Source organism: Pogoniulus pusillus, chromosome Z, assembly GCF_015220805.1.
Source record: "Pogoniulus pusillus isolate bPogPus1 chromosome Z, bPogPus1.pri, whole genome shotgun sequence".
NCBI classification, from domain to species: domain Eukaryota; kingdom Metazoa; phylum Chordata; class Aves; order Piciformes; family Lybiidae; genus Pogoniulus; species Pogoniulus pusillus.
Genome location: NC_087309.1, coordinates 83144239 through 83159629, shown reverse-complemented (window position 1 = coordinate 83159629; position 15391 = coordinate 83144239). Strand labels below are relative to the sequence as shown.

Sequence of the window (15391 nt, the reverse complement as noted above, 5' to 3'; positions counted from 1 at the left end):
GGAGTAAGTGGATGGCTCTGATAACTCAGAGGGCTAGGATGGGGACTCTCGAGCATCCAGGCATTGTAGAGGTCATCACCAACTGGCCAGAGGGCACTGATTTTGGAAAGCCAGCAGAAGAGAAGACAGTGACCCGTGCCGAGGAAGCCCCCCCATACAGTGACCTTCCTGAGGAGGAAAAGGCATATGCTCTCTTCACAGATGGATCCTGCCGCCTGGTAGGCAGCAAGCGAAGATGGAAGGCTGCCGTCTGGAACCCTACACGCAGGGTTGCAGAGGCAAGAGATGGAGAAGGCGAATCCAGCCAGTATGCTGAGGTGAAAGCCATCCAGCTGGCCCTGGACATTGCAGAACGAGAGCAGTGGCCAATGCTATACATCTACACTGACTCATGGATGGTAGCAAATGCCTTATGGGGGTGGCTGAAGGAGTGGAAGAGAAATGATTGGCAGAGAAAAGGGAAGCCTATTTGGGCTGCTGATCTCTGGCAAGACATTTCTGCACGCCTGGACAAACTGCCAGTTAAAATCCGACACATCAGTGCTCACATCCCAAAGAGTAGAGCCACTGAAGAACAGCAGCATAACCACCAAGCTGACCAGGCTGCCCACATCTGCCAGATTGACCTGGACTGGAAGCACAAAGGTGAACTGTTCTTAGCTCGGTGGGCACATGACTCTTCTGGTCACCAAGGAAGAGATGCCACATACCAATGGGCCCGAGACAGGTCCGTGGACATATCCATGGAGGCCATAACTCAGGTTATCCATGAATGTGACATCTGTGCCACCATAAAGCAAGCCAAGCGCATGAAGCCTTTGTGGTATGGGGGAAGGTGGTCAAAGTACAGGTATGGGGAGGCCTGGCAGATTGATTACATCACTCTGCCTCGGTCTCGTAGTGGCAAGCAGTATGTGTTAACCATGGTGGAGGGAAGCACGGGGTGGCTGGAAACCTACCCAGTACCTCATGCTACTGCCCGTAACACCATTCTGGGTCTGCAGAGCCACATCCTGTGGAGACATGGTACCCCAGAGAGAATTGAGTCAGACAATGGGACCCATTTCAAGAACCACCTTGTAAGCAACTGGGCAAAAGAGCATGGGATAGAATGGGTTTATCACATCCCATACTACCCACAAGCTGCAGGAAAGATTGAGCGACACAATGGTCTGCTGAAAACCACCCTGAAGGCTATGGGAGGTGGAACTCTCAGAAACTGGGAGAAGCACCTTGCAGAAGCCACTTGGCTGGTGAACAGCAGGGGATCAGTTAACAGAGCTGGTCCTGCTCAGTCTGCCCTACTGCCCATAGTTGAGGGAGATGGAGTTCCTGTAGTCTGTGAAAGGAATCTACTGGGAAAGACTGTGTGGGTGGCTCCTGCCTCTGGTGGGGGAAAACCTATCAAAGGGGTGGTATCTGCAGAGGGTCCTGGTCACACATACTGGGTGATGATGGAAACTGGTGTTATCGAGTGTGTCCCTCAGAGAAATCTCTCTTTAGCTGAAAAGGTTTTGAAATCTCAGAGTTGATTCCATGTGTTCCAGATACTTTCAGGTTATCTTGTATTATAGTTGTATAATAGTTGTATCATAGTTGTGCAATACTTGTATCATAGTTGTGCAATACTTGTATCATAGTTCATAAGGGGTTACAAGTTGTTTTTGTAGTTATACCCTCACCACTACACGGCGTCCAACAGCACCTACATGACACCAGCAGCTATCCAGAGTCCTACAGCATCGCATCACACCACGGCGTCCAACCAGAACCCTGCATCTGATTCGTCACTGATGCCCTGCAGTGAGAGACTGTTCCTGATTTCCCTCCAGAGGATGTCTACAGCCAGCTCATCTACACCTGTTCCCCTGATGCCAGACACCAAGAGAGACTGTTCCTGATGTTTTTTCTTCACAGAGGAAAAAGACTTTCCTAAGTTCCAACAAGAACTGTTCCTGTTTCACTGACTTTTCTTCCGTTCCTGCCCTGCTCACATCTCAGCAACCTGCACCGGACCAGAGGAGCACATCGCCTTGAGATACAGCCGGGAACCAAGAAGGACTTTAAGAACTCTTAACCCATGGACAACTTTTTTCCCATCTTTGAAGAAGAAGACTGTTCTTAGGAAGGTGGAAGTGGTCTAACCAAGGGGTGGAATGTATAGGGTTAACACTCCTGGGGGAGTGACCCTGAACCTGACCCTAGGGGTCTTGGCCCCTCCTCAGGGGTGGGCCACACTCCAGGTGATGGTTAGCCCACTCCCCCCACTTCCTGTGGTATAAAAGACAGGAGTTCTCCTGTCTTTTCCTCTTTTCGCCCTCTTGCTCACTACCTGCGTTCATGACCGCACACACACACTGATACTGTATACCAGCCACGAGGCAGAGACACCATCACACTACTCGGGTTGTATCCATCCCTGTTTTGTATTTTGCTGTTTTCCCTTCCTCATCCTTTGTAAACTCCCCTACCTCCAATCCCTTTTTTCTAAGTTATTGTTAAACTTTTTCCTTTTTAACTTCCAAATCGAGTGAGATTGATTTATTGGGGTGTCCCTACCTTTTATCTCTCTCCCTGTCTTTTGGGGAAAGGAGGGGGAGGAGGGGAGGGCACTCTATAAACTCTATAAATTCTATAAATTGTCATTGGGTCTACCAAATTTATAAGAGTCTCTGGGAACTTGCATTTGAACCCAAGACACTGGAGAAGAGGAGGCTCTGTGGTGACCTTATTGTGGCCTTTCAGTATCTGAAGGAGGCCTACAAAAAAGCTGGGGAGAGACTTTTCAGGATATCAGGGAGTGACAGGACTAGGGGGAATGGAGCAAAGCTGGAGCTGGGTAGGTTCAGACTGGACGTGAGGAGGAAATTATTCTTCACCATGAGAGTGGTGAGAGCCTGGAATGTGTTGCCCAGGTAGGTGGTTGAGGCCCCATTTCTGGAGGTGTTTAAGGCCAGGCTGGATGGGTCTCTGGCCAGCCTGATCTGGGGTAGGGGGGTTGGAACTGGATGATCCCTGTGGTCCCTTCCAACTCTGACTGATTCTATGACTCTAGATCCACGGGCCTCAGTGGGTTGCATCCATGAGTGCTGAGAGAACTTGCTGATACTGATGCTGAGCCTCTATCCATCATTTTTGAAAAGTCATGGAGAACAGGAGAGGTGTCTGATGACTGAAAGAAGGGCAATGTCACTCCAGTCTCCAAAAAAGGCAAGAAGGAAGACCCAAGCAATTACAGACCAGTGAGCCTTACCTCCATTCCTGGAAAGGTCATGGAGCAGCTCATTCTGGAGGCTATTTCCAACCACACAGAAGAAAAGAGGGTCATCAGGAGTAGCCAACATGGGTTTACCAAGGGGAGATCTTGCTCAACTAATGTAGAAGCTAATGGAGAGACCGTGCCTTGAATGCTTTGTCCAGTTTTGGGCTTCTTGGTTCAACAGAGACAGGGACCTGCTGGAGGCAGTCCAACAGAGAACCACAAGGATGATTAGGGGACTTGAGCATCTCTGCTCTGAAGAAAGACTGAGAGACTGGGAGCTGGTTAATCTTGAGAAGGTTGAAAGGGAATCTGATCAGAGAGGTAGGTGTCAAGTGGAGGGAGCCAATCTCTTTTCAGTGGTGCCCAGACAAGGAACAATGGATGCAAATTCTAGTATAGAAGATTTTACCTCAACATGAGGAGAAATTTACAGTGAATTTACACTGACATTTACAGGAGAATTTACAGTGAGGGTGACAGAGCACTAGAACAGGCTCTCAGAGAGGTTGTGGAATCTTCTTCTCTGGAGACTTTAAAAATCCACCTGAATGCATTCCTGTGTGAACTACCCTGGGTGATCCTACCTTGGCAAGGGGGTTGGACTTGATGATCTCTGGAGGTCCCTTCCAGCTTCTAACATTCTGTGATTCTGTGATTCCATCAAGATGCACCACGGGAAATATGTGTTGGATATTAGAAGCAACTTGTTCACAAAGCCTTATCAAACACTAGAATAAGCTCCCCAGGGAGGTGGTTGAGTCCCCATCCCTAGAGGTGTTTGCAAGACACAGAGGTGTGGCTCTACAGGACATGGTTTAGCACCAGCCTTGGCTGAGTTAGACAATACTTAGACTCAACAATCTGAAATCTCTTTTCCAACCAAAATAATTCTATGATTCTATGACTTCTAGCAAAGAGGGATACATATTTTTCCTACATTAATTAAATTAAGAGAGGGAGAGAGAGTGGTTATTCAGTGTTCCTGTATCAAATGATATCTTCAAAATGTATCTGTAGTGTCCCCAAAGTAAAGTTTTGAGCTCTGATCAGATGACAATGTGACAATGACAAGGCCTAGCATTTGGTTTTCCTCTGTGGTTCATGTCTTTAAAAGACCTTTTCCTTTTTTTTTTTTTTTTTTTTTTTTTTTTTTTTTTTTTTTTAGTGTGACTGAGATGGTTCCTGAAATAAATTGTGGCAATTGTGGAGAAAAAAAAAAGTGCTAAAAATGCTCACATTTTTAATGGAAAGAAGCAAACATTGTTTAAAGCTGCCTAAGCTAAAGCAATAAACTTCTTCATATAGGTCAAGCTCATGATGTACATCTAGAATACCGGAAGATTTCACACAGATTTTATTGTCCAAGGAGAAAAGCAAAGAAATGAGGCAATAATTGAGAGAGGTTGTGCTGGAGGCTTCATGTGGGAATGATTCTTGGGGAGCAAAGCTTCTTCTGGCTAAAATCAGTTCCACCCAACACTGTAATCCAAAGGGCACTCAAGGACAGAAGAAAGTTGTAGCTGAAACTTGCTGAGAAAACTGACTCAAGCTTCAGTTTATACATTTGTGTACCTTTCTCAGCCCACATCCTCCTACATGCAGCTTGAGAAGAACATTAAATTATAGGATAATATTTGTGTAATACAAGGAACTGTATGAAGGTCTGAAGGGCAATGATAACATGTTATTTACTGTATATCTGTACCAAGCACTGACCGTGATTTTGCCCATTGCCTCCTTGAGCAGCCAAGCTTCAAGTATGCCTGCTTGGCAGACCAATATCACAGTATCACAGTATCACAGTGTCACCAAGGTTGGAAGAGACCTCACAGATCATCAAGTCCAACCCATTACCACAATTCTCAAGGCTAGACCATGGCACCAAGTGCCACGTCCAATCTTGCCTTGAACAGCTCCAGGGATGGTGACTCCACCACCTCCCCGGGCAGCCCATTCCAGTGTCCAATGACTCTCTCAGTGAAGAACTTTCTCCTCACCTCAAGCCTAAATTTCCCCTGGTGCAGCTTGAGGCTGTGTCCTCTCATTCTGGTGCTGGCCACCTGAGAGAAGAGAGCAACCTCCTCCTGGCCACAACCACCCCTCAGGTAGTTGTAGACAGCAATAAGGTCACCCCTGAGCCTCCTCTTCTCCAGGCTAAACAATCCCAGCTCCCTCAGCCTCTCCTCGTAGGGCTGTGCTCAAGGCCTCTCACCAGCCTCGTGGCCCTTCTCTGAGTAGCAGCACTGAGGAAAAGTTTTAAAATGTTTTAAATACTCAGGATTTGCAGGAAAACACCAGTGAAAGCTGGTATTGTTTTCTTTCTGCTCTGCACCCTCTAAGCACTTGACGATGGCAGCGTGTGTGGGGTTCCTGTGAAGGATTTAACAGTGCATGTGAAGCTTGGAAAAAAAAATGCAGTTACACCTGGCTGGCTGCATGGCTAGCATTTTACCTGGGTATTGGTTCTGTGGATTTTGGTGCCATCTGTCCTGTCACCACTGGGTGACACCTCGACTTCTTCCACACTAGTGCAGTCTTCCACACAGAGCCTGGCTCAGACAGGACTTGGCGTCTCCTATTGCAACAACTGCAAAACATCACCCATCACTGACAAAGTTCCTATGAGACAAACCATCCCATGAGTGTCTCCCTAAAGCAAGTATTTCCTGAACAGATACAAATTCAGACTGATCACATGCCAAAGAAGAAATTGCAAACTCCTTCTGTGTGTGGCCTCTGAAATCATAGAATCACACAGAACCACAGAATTTTAGGGTCTAGAAGGCACTTTGAAAGATACCCAGTCCAACCCCCTTGCCAGAGCAGGACCATCTATAGCAAATAACACAGGAATGCATCCAGGCAGGTCTTGAACATCTCCAGGGAGGGAAACTCCACAACTCCCTTGGGCAGCCTGTTCCAGTGTTCTGTCACCCTCATTGTGAAGATTTTTTTCCTCACATTTACATGGAACTTTCTATGCCTCAACACCCACCCATTGCCCCTCGTCCTGCCATTGGGCATCACAGAGAAGAGCCTGGCCCCCTCCTCTTGGCACTTACACATTATGTGTTTATAAACGTTAGTGAGATCTCTCCTTACTCTCCTTCTCTCCAAACTAAAGAGCCCCAGCTCCCTCAGCCTTTCTTCGTAAGGAAGATGTTCCACTCCCTTAATCATCCTTGTGGCTTTGCACTGGACTATCTCAAGCAGTTCTCTGTCCTTCTTGAACCGAGGGGCCCAAAACTGGACACAGTACTCCAGATGTGAAATGATTTCCATGGATAAATAAAGAGGGAATCCATTGTTTTGTAACTACCCATTTTAACTAAAAGGATATATCCAGTCAGATGAGGGGTTAAGCAAAGGGGTAATGGTGGATGAGTTTCTGATTTATTTCTGCAGGCTCACTCTGTTGGCTGTCTCACCAGAGACCCCTGGACAGCACAGAAGTGTAATTTTTTCCACAGGCTGGTTTTCAAGTAGAGGATGAAACTCTTGAGTTCACATGAGCTTGACTGAGGCATAGAGAAGGTCATTTTAATATAGGATTATTAAACGTGTCCCAATTTGCTCCCTTGAACAACAGTTTGAACTACATATCCGTGAACAGTTTCTGGGTTGTGTATGTATGTGTGCACATGACACAGATGAAAAAATGCCTTGAGGAACTGAAGGTGCTGAAAAGAGATCACATAAAATACTTTCTTAATGCAGAACAGCTGCGTGCCTGGTCCATTTAGCTTTATGTTAATTTCTGACAAGCAGCTCCAAATTTCTCAGCACAAGACTCTTGTTCTGTAAAACTTCTGTGTTGCTCTCTTTTCTTCTTCTCTCGAACATCTGCAACATGCAGATAATACTTGTTCAGCGAGACAGCTGCCTCTCAAACTTGTGCTGTGTGTTACGTTCTCCTGCTTGACTCTCGTTTTAAATAAAACTTTGGGGTTTATCTGCTCGGAGACCTGGGCAGGGATGATTTGTCTGCAGAAGACATGCTCTGGGGTCAAGTGGGACAGGGGGAAGGAGGAGAGAGGAAGAGGTCTTGTGTGGTGGCTGCAGCACCACATCTGAGTTTTCATTCGCGTTCATCCTTCATTGTTTGGGGTTTTCTGGGTCTACCAGTAATCTGAGCAGCTCATTTTGACAGATTTAAAGTGTTTCATATGGTAATTGGAATCTCACTGCTTTAATGTCTCCATTCAAACAGTTTCTCTGATCATGGCACTGAAAGGGAAGTCTTATGCCATACATAGCTTTATGTGAAAAAAGGAGGTTTATGTGATTATGGTAATAGTTCATAAAATTTAGGAGACAAAGAATAATTTAGAATTCATTTATTCATAGCAGCAGAAGTTAATATTCTTCTTCCCTACAGAAGAGTTTCAGACATTTATCTTTTTTTCCTGGATTTCTGCTATTCTTCAGAGCTAGACACCTAACTTATTTTTTGTCCTTTTTAGTCTCTTAAAAATAGTTTTTCCTTAAATAAACAATGCTGATTCTGAGAAGACGATATCAAAGCTGTCTTCTGATTTTCCCACAGATTTATGTAAGTATTTGAACAGAACACTGAATTCTGTCTCTGTTTTGCAGCTAAGCATTTTCCTGATACAGAGTAAATCACTTCTCTACAATGCAAGATTTAAACAATTTAGCACATCCTTTCATAATCTGAGAATGTCTTTATGGTGTGTTTGCTTCAGGAACGTGAGAATAGTAAGTGTTCACGTCTGCTTGTGTATGTTGTTATTTCAATAGGATATTACTCTTCTTCCCCACCCCCACCCCGCCCCAGCATCTGTCTAATCTAAAATGCTTCAAACCTGTCTGAGTATAATTTTAATCTGAGCTAATAAAGGGATGACAACAACTTCAAATACCTAACTAGTTACTTAGAACCAAACTGTGTGTTCCTTTGGCCTGACTTTGTCAAATGCCATGCATTTGAAAGAAAAACAAAACAAAACAAAACAGACACCAGAATTTGTCATGTAACCATGATAGAATTGAAGAGCAGAGTCCATAGGCACACCGACTCAGATTAACCACCATATTAACATCGCTGAAGCAATACATCTGGAACATACTAGAACAGTATTGCTGAGTGATTGGTCAGTTATGTGCTATCATTCTGGTGAGCTACACTTTAAAGCCAGGTTCTCCAGGTTAAATGAATGTAGAAGTGGTGAGCTGACAGATCACAGGAGAAGCTTTTCCTTAGAGGTGTCTGGAGGGGGGGTGGGGAGGTGCAGAAATCTGCAGCTTTTGGTGTTAACCTTTTCAGCATTTTACTGGGGATGTGAAAATACAGGAAAATTGAGGTTAATAAAATTTGCACATGATGAAAGAAACATAGATTTGCTAGAGAAATATCAGCATGGAGAGTGTAGGAAATTTCAGAAGGACAGCAGTCTGAAAATTTGCCTTTTTCTTAACAAGGGATGTTGGCTAATAAGAATCCCTGGCCATACATGCCTCTGTGTGTGTGTGTCTGTATACACAATTCTGTACACATACTTCCTTTTTTGTTGTTAAATTCTAGTGACCTCTGGTGAGCTTCTTGCTCACTCTACAAGTGAGGCACATAGCTGGAGAGGGGACTTTGTGTTTGAGTCAGGTGAGCATTGGATGAGACCATCCATTTGGGCCATCTGGATCCACAGGTGTGTGCCCCACCTTCTGTGACAATCTCTGCAATTCTGGAATCTTGACTGGCTTGAGCCAATGTTCTTTATGGCTTCGTTAAGTTTATGGCTGGGGAGCATTGTCCCTGAGAGCTTTAAGGGAAGTTACCTTTTGGTTTATTCATTATCACATGCAAACAGTGAGGAGCAGAAACGAATAGGCTGTTGGCATCACAGAGGTGATATCAGATGGGCTTGAGTTACACAACCTAAAAAAAAAAAAAAGGAAGTGAACTCCTGACTTTTATGGGCACTTGGATAGTGCCTCCAGGACAACTGGACTCCTGGAGTGGTAGATGCAGTCAGGGACCAGTATAGTCCCCCTCTAAGCCAGAAGGAAGAAGTAAGGGTCTTGCTGAGCCACTTGGATCCTCACAAGTCCATGAGACTGGATGGGATCCAGCCTAGGGTGCTGAGAGAGCTGGCAGCTGAGCTGGCCAAGCCACTCTCTATCATTTATCAACAGTCCTGGCTCACTGGAGAAGTCCCCAAAGACAGGAAGCTGGCCAATGTGATGCTCATCCACAAGAAGGGCTGGAAGGAGGAACCGGAAAACTACAGACCTGTCAGCCTGACCTCAGTGCCAGGCAGCATCATGGAACAGGTCATCTTGAGTGCCATCACAAAGCACCTACAGGATGGCCAAGGCATCAGGCCCAGCCAGCACAGGTTTAGGAAGCGCAGATCCTGTCTCACCAACCTGATCTCCTTTTGTGATCAGGTTACCCACCTGGTCAGTGTGGGGCAGGCTGTGGTATTTGGACTAAGTGACTTTTAAAACTGCCTTTTGACCTAGTGCATGATGCGATTCTATGACTCTGTAAGAATTATGGCCACCCCAAGAAGGGAACTTAAAGCTGTGCTGAAGTGCAGGAGCAGTAGACATGCAGCAGTATCAGCAAAAATTTCCTTTTGATATGGGTAGAGCTTAGTCAAACTCACCCTGCTACTGTGGGCTTGCTGTGACCAACAGCAAGACTGGAAAGTACATGCCTCTTGAGTAGTGTGGAGAATAAAACGTTCCTGAACTAAGGCATGTTTGTACCTGGTCCTGTGTTGCTAAGCACAGCTAAAGGAAAATAGATAAACCAACAAACGAAGACACATTGACTTAATCTTACATGGACCACAAAGATTAAATGCCTTTTCCCGTTGTCTGCTATCATACTGACCCTACAAACATAGTATGACTACCAAAGTGTAAGCTGAGCCTCGCTGCTGTCATGAAGATTGCAGATCCAATTTCCAACTACATTGTTTGTTAGCCTGTAAGTGAGGAACTGTGTTTTTCAGAATCTATTTACAAGGGATGGGTGTGCTGTATTTCTTCCTTCCCCTCCCCTATGCTGCCTTTTGGCGTTGCAGTTTTCCTGGCGTCCCTCACAGGCATGCAGGTCCATCTGCTGGCCAGGGCATGAGCATGCCAGCAGCAGATCAGCTCCCCGAGGAAGGAAGCGCAAGGACTGACTCGCAAAAGGGTATGGAGTCCCATTTACTAGGTGTAGGGCTAAATACCCCTCTGCTTTGAAGCTCACATCCCAAGACGGATGACATTTCCCGTGTGTAATGCTTATGTTAGGTTAAGAGGGTGCAACGTTCACATTTTTCCCCCCTCAGTAAGCTCCTAGGAGTTTAGACCACCATGTCTCTGGTAGCACAACTTTTCTTCTTCCTCTCCCACTTCCCACCCTTCTCCACTCCCCACCCTGCTGCGGGCCTCTGATGTGCCTGGGTGCTGAGGTCACAATCAGGTGGGAAAGCATCAGAGGTTTCTAACGCTCACCGCCTCCAGGACAACGCAGAAGGTGCCAGCACCACCACCACCGTCTCACACGGGTAAGCAGGATCCACTCCTCCCAGGGAGGGAAGGAGTCCTGGTTGGTTCTTGGCAAGGCCACCTGGGGGCCCTCACTACCCACTCCTGCGTGCAGCACACAGCTGCCCTGGTACCAGGCTGGCTGATTTATGCTCTCGGGAGGTGCCAACAAGCCCTTCGGTGAAGAACAAAGCCTCTAGAAGAGGTTAGGCGATTCAAAAGGATTTCAGGATGCCTCAGGAGCTGCAGGAAATACCTGCTTAAGTTGCGGTGCATTGATTTACGCTCTAAGTTGTGGCTTTTGTGTCCTCAGAGGTCCCTGATACCTTGCTGCAGTGGTTTGGGTTGATCAGCAGGGGAAAATGTACTGGTATTAGGAGCAAGGCAACCTCAGGAAATAGTGCGATAGGGAAAGTGGCACAACTTCTTTTGTGGCTACTTGAAAGAAGGCACTGGACCCTAGAAGACAAATGTGCAGTCTTTGTCATCAGATGACAGACAAAGCATAAACTATCTTACCAATACAGACAGTGGTTCTTGAGATGGTCTAACTGAAACTTGCCTTGAGTCCCAACATGTTCCTCCCCTGATTGTGCCTGGATCCTAGATGTTCCGTACCAGTGTCCCTGTAGTTATGACAGTTGTTCCATGTTGCAGAGAGGTTGTGAGAGTGTCTGTGTCCTTTGCTCTGTTAGAGATGAGATGTATGGGACACAAATGTGTCCAGTGGCTGCAGATGGTCCTCAGCTTCTTTCTGCTAACTTCTTTTCACCAGAACAAGAAGATGTCAGAGGTGGAGAAAGCTTTCCGTAAGTTTGCTGTATACGGTGACACTTCTGCCAGTGGCAATGACATGACAGGGAAAAACTTCTCCAAGATGTGCAAGGAGTGTGGTGTGATGGATGGAAAGGCTGTCACCAGCACCGACGTTGACATTGTATTCAACAAAGTCAAGTGAGTGTCGCAGGAAGGTACACAGCAGAGCTGGGTGGGAGGAGGGAAAGGGCAAGAGGCCCCCTTGGGTGTCTTACCATCCTGCTACCAGTGAATGGTGAGGTAACGTTCCTTTTGCTCTCTCCTTGCCGTAGGACCAAGGGTGCCCGCACCATCACCTTTGCTGAGTTCCAGCAGGCCATGAAGGAGCTCTGTGTAAAGCGCTTCAAGGGCAAATCACCCGAGGAGGCGCTGCAGGCTGTGTATGGCCTCATCGAGGGGAAGGAGCCTGGTCATGTGGGTGCCACGGTAAGTATGAATTTCTTCACCTGCTGTGCACCTTGAGCTTGCTACACGACCACTTGTCCCTGCTGCAGGGATGTGTGCTGCCCTTGCGTGCAAGGAAGGTCTTGTTCATGAGCTGTTTGCTAATGCTGCCTGTCTTTTGCTGGTCTTGTTTCTTGCAGAAAGCCACCACGGTCGGTGGGGTCGAGAGGCTGACAGACACTAGCAAATACACTGGCACCCACAAAGAGCGTTTCGATGAGAGTGGGAAAGGGAAGGGTCTTGCTGGCCGTGAGGATCTGACAGACAACAGTGGCTATGTTGGAGCCTACAAGGGAGCTGGCACTTACGACCGGACACACTAGGATGGAAACTGCTTAAGGAAACAGGGACTCATCACCTGTATCATAAGGGGGAGAAAAATAAACATCTGAAGCAAACAATCTTCTGTGTCTGTACACCCAAGTGCAGCAGTGGGGGGAAATGCATGAGGGGAGAACTGTGCTGGTTCCCCATCTCACCACACTTTGGTTGCTGTATGGTGGTGTTAAATCTAAGCACAAGCCAGCCTTCTTGAGGAAATTCTATGGGCCAGCTAATCCACTGCATTTCATGGAATCAATCAGGTTGGAAGAGACCTCCAAGATCATCCAGTCCAACCTAGCACAGAGCCCTAGCCAGTCAACTAGACCATGGCACTAAGTGCCTCATCCAGGCTTTTCTTGAACATCCTCAGGGATGGCAACTCCACCACCTCCCTGGGCAGCCCATTCCAATGGCAAATCACTCTCTCTGGCAAGAACTTCCTCCTAACATCCAGCCTATACCTCCCCTGGCACAACTTGAGACTGTGTCCCCTTGTTCTGTTGCTGGTTGCCTGGGAGAAGAGACCAACCCCCACCTGGCTACAACCTCCCTTCAGGTAGTTGTAGTCTGCAATAAGGTCACCCCTGAGCCTCCTCTTCTTCAGGCTAAACAACCCCAGCTTCCTCAGCCTCTCCTCATAGGGCTTGTGTTCCAGGCCTCTCACCAGCTTTGTCACCCTTCTCTGGACACCTTCCAGTATCTCAACATCTCTCTTGAATTGAGGAGCCCAGAACTGTGCCCTAGCCAATGCTGAGTACAGGGGAAGAATGACTTCCCTTGTCCTACTGGCCACACTGTTCCTGATGCAGGCCAGGATGCCATTGGCTCTCTTGGCCACCCTGGCACACTGCTGGCTCATCTTTAGCCTACTATCTACCAAGGTCTCTTTCTTCCTGGCTCCTCTCCAGCGACTCTGTCCCCAGCCTGTAGTGCTGCTTGGGGCTGTTGTGGCCAAAGTGTAGAACCCTGTACTTGGCCTTGTTAAATCTCATCCCATTGGCCTCTGCCCACCCATCCAGCCTGTCCAGGTCCCTCTGCAGGGCTCAATAATAGTGCCTTGGACCTGGACACCACACTTGAACTTGCTTCTGTGATTTGGTGTGTGTGTAATCTGTGATTTGGCCTTCCCAAGATGGAGAGGTTATTGAGTTCTTCCTCTCAGCATAGAACTAGGTGGGGATCACAACTGGTACATATTTCATTGCAATAAAAGATAATTTGTTTCAAGGTTCTCCAGTATTTTTCATACCTCTTCACTTCTTAATGTTTATTAACGAATAATGGGTAGTGATCAGCAGAGCCCTGCTGATGCTTGGTGGCCAAGCAGGAAAGTGTAGTGGCTCCATGGACCCAGCAACATACCACCACCAAATAATGCAGTTTTCAAGCAGAAGATGTAGATATCTGCAGACTCACAGATGTATCAATGGCCAGGTTTGATGTAGCAGCATCTGACGTGTCCACTCCTTCTAGTTACACTTCACTTTGGCATCTATTTATCTAGGAGGAAAGGAAAACAAGAACTTCCCCCAATAACCAAGCAAATGTTGGGTGATTTCTTTGTTCAGGCCTCAGCTTCCTTGTAATTAAGTGACTCAAGGACTTGCCCACATACAGTTATGCAAACAAAAACAGGAATGTGTTGCATTAGTGATTTCTTACATAGATATATGAGAGCTTTGGGAACAAACTTAGAGCTTCGTACTTCCGCCTCTGCAACGTCTGAGTTCTGGTTTGCATTAACTTGGGTACAATGTGACACTGGAGTGTGAATTTCTGAGGTATGATTCAGTCTGTACTCCATCCTGTAAACTAACTTGTGTAGCGTTCCAGCACCAACAAGAATTACTGCTTGTCCTGCTGATTCCTTATAAGTAGAAACCACAAAAAGATGAAGAATGCCACGCTCATGCCCTGCGGCAGCTACAGAGCAGACAGATAAAAAAGGAAGTCATGGCTGACTGGGAAGTTTAAAAATAGTACCTGATTACTTCGTGGCCCTGGGGAAGCAGCACTACCAGTGGATATGAGATTTTAAAACAGCCAAATACATGCATATATCCATTACAGAGTCGAGGGCACATCTGAAAAGGAAAAAAAAAAAAAAAAAAAAAAGTTTAGACTCCAGGTGCACTGTGAGCCTGCAAAAATCGATGTGGCTCCTCAGTGCAAGGTGTGCGTGATCTCTTACACCTCTGTTACCTGTTACTAAGTATCTGTGCCACTTTGTATTTGCTTTCTTCAAGAAAACGTATTAGCTAGAAAACCAGCTGTGCTGGGAAAGAGGTTAGGAGCCTTCATCTTGGTTGTGGCTCAGATTTTCTCTCAATGCAGTTCTCTGACCACGAGAGGCAGTGCGAGGACTTTGGAAGAGGGCTGGTTGCTGGTGCTCCACTTGCTATTTAAGGACCTATTTGCAGAGTAGACAGAAGAATGAGGTCTGTGGAAGCTGCTGGGAGAGAAGTGTAGCTGCACGCATTCAAATGGTTCTGTTTGGGGGATTTACTGGCAGCAGTGGAAGTCTTCGTGAAGGAGAGCAACATTGATAATCCAGGTATTTATACTCATCTGTGGCTAAGATGTGTCATTGCTCTGGAAAAATAAGGAAATATTGGCTCCAAAGTACATGTTTGTAGGAGAAAGAAACATCAAATCAAGCCAGGCAATTGACATCTGCCCCAAAGTGGAGTGGAAGAAATACCCCTCAGTCCTGCTCTTTGCAAAGTTCAGTGACTTGTGGGGTTTGTTTGGTGCATCTCTTGATGAATCCCCATGCCACACCGTTGTTCTCGTCCATGCAGTTTTCCTTCTTACCTTCTAGACATATGTGCTAGTTTGAAGCTAGCTAGAATGTTCAAACTAGCCAGCTTCAAACTAGCACAACTTATGACTAAAGACCAACATTAACAACTATTGGACAGCTGGTCATTGCTTCAGGTTACTGGAGGTGAGATCTGATATAGCAGTCGGACAGAAGTGATTTCCAAACATTGATGAAATCTGTACACAGTTTTATAGCAAGATCGGAAGACACAACTAAAA

The 15391-nt window shown here is 46.4% G+C and overlaps 1 protein-coding gene across 1 annotated transcript; it reads left to right on the top strand.

Annotated features, from left to right (window-relative positions):
- The first annotated feature begins 11549 nt into the window (after positions 1-11549).
- LOC135173342 (tubulin polymerization-promoting protein family member 2-like) lies at positions 11550-12388 on the top strand. Its single transcript, XM_064140174.1, has 3 exons — positions 11550-11719; positions 11854-12007; positions 12166-12388. The coding sequence occupies exons 1-3, from the start codon at positions 11550-11552 to the stop codon at positions 12346-12348; spliced, it is 507 nt and encodes a 168-aa protein (XP_063996244.1). The 3' UTR covers positions 12349-12388.
- Positions 12389-15391: the final 3003 nt, after the last annotated feature.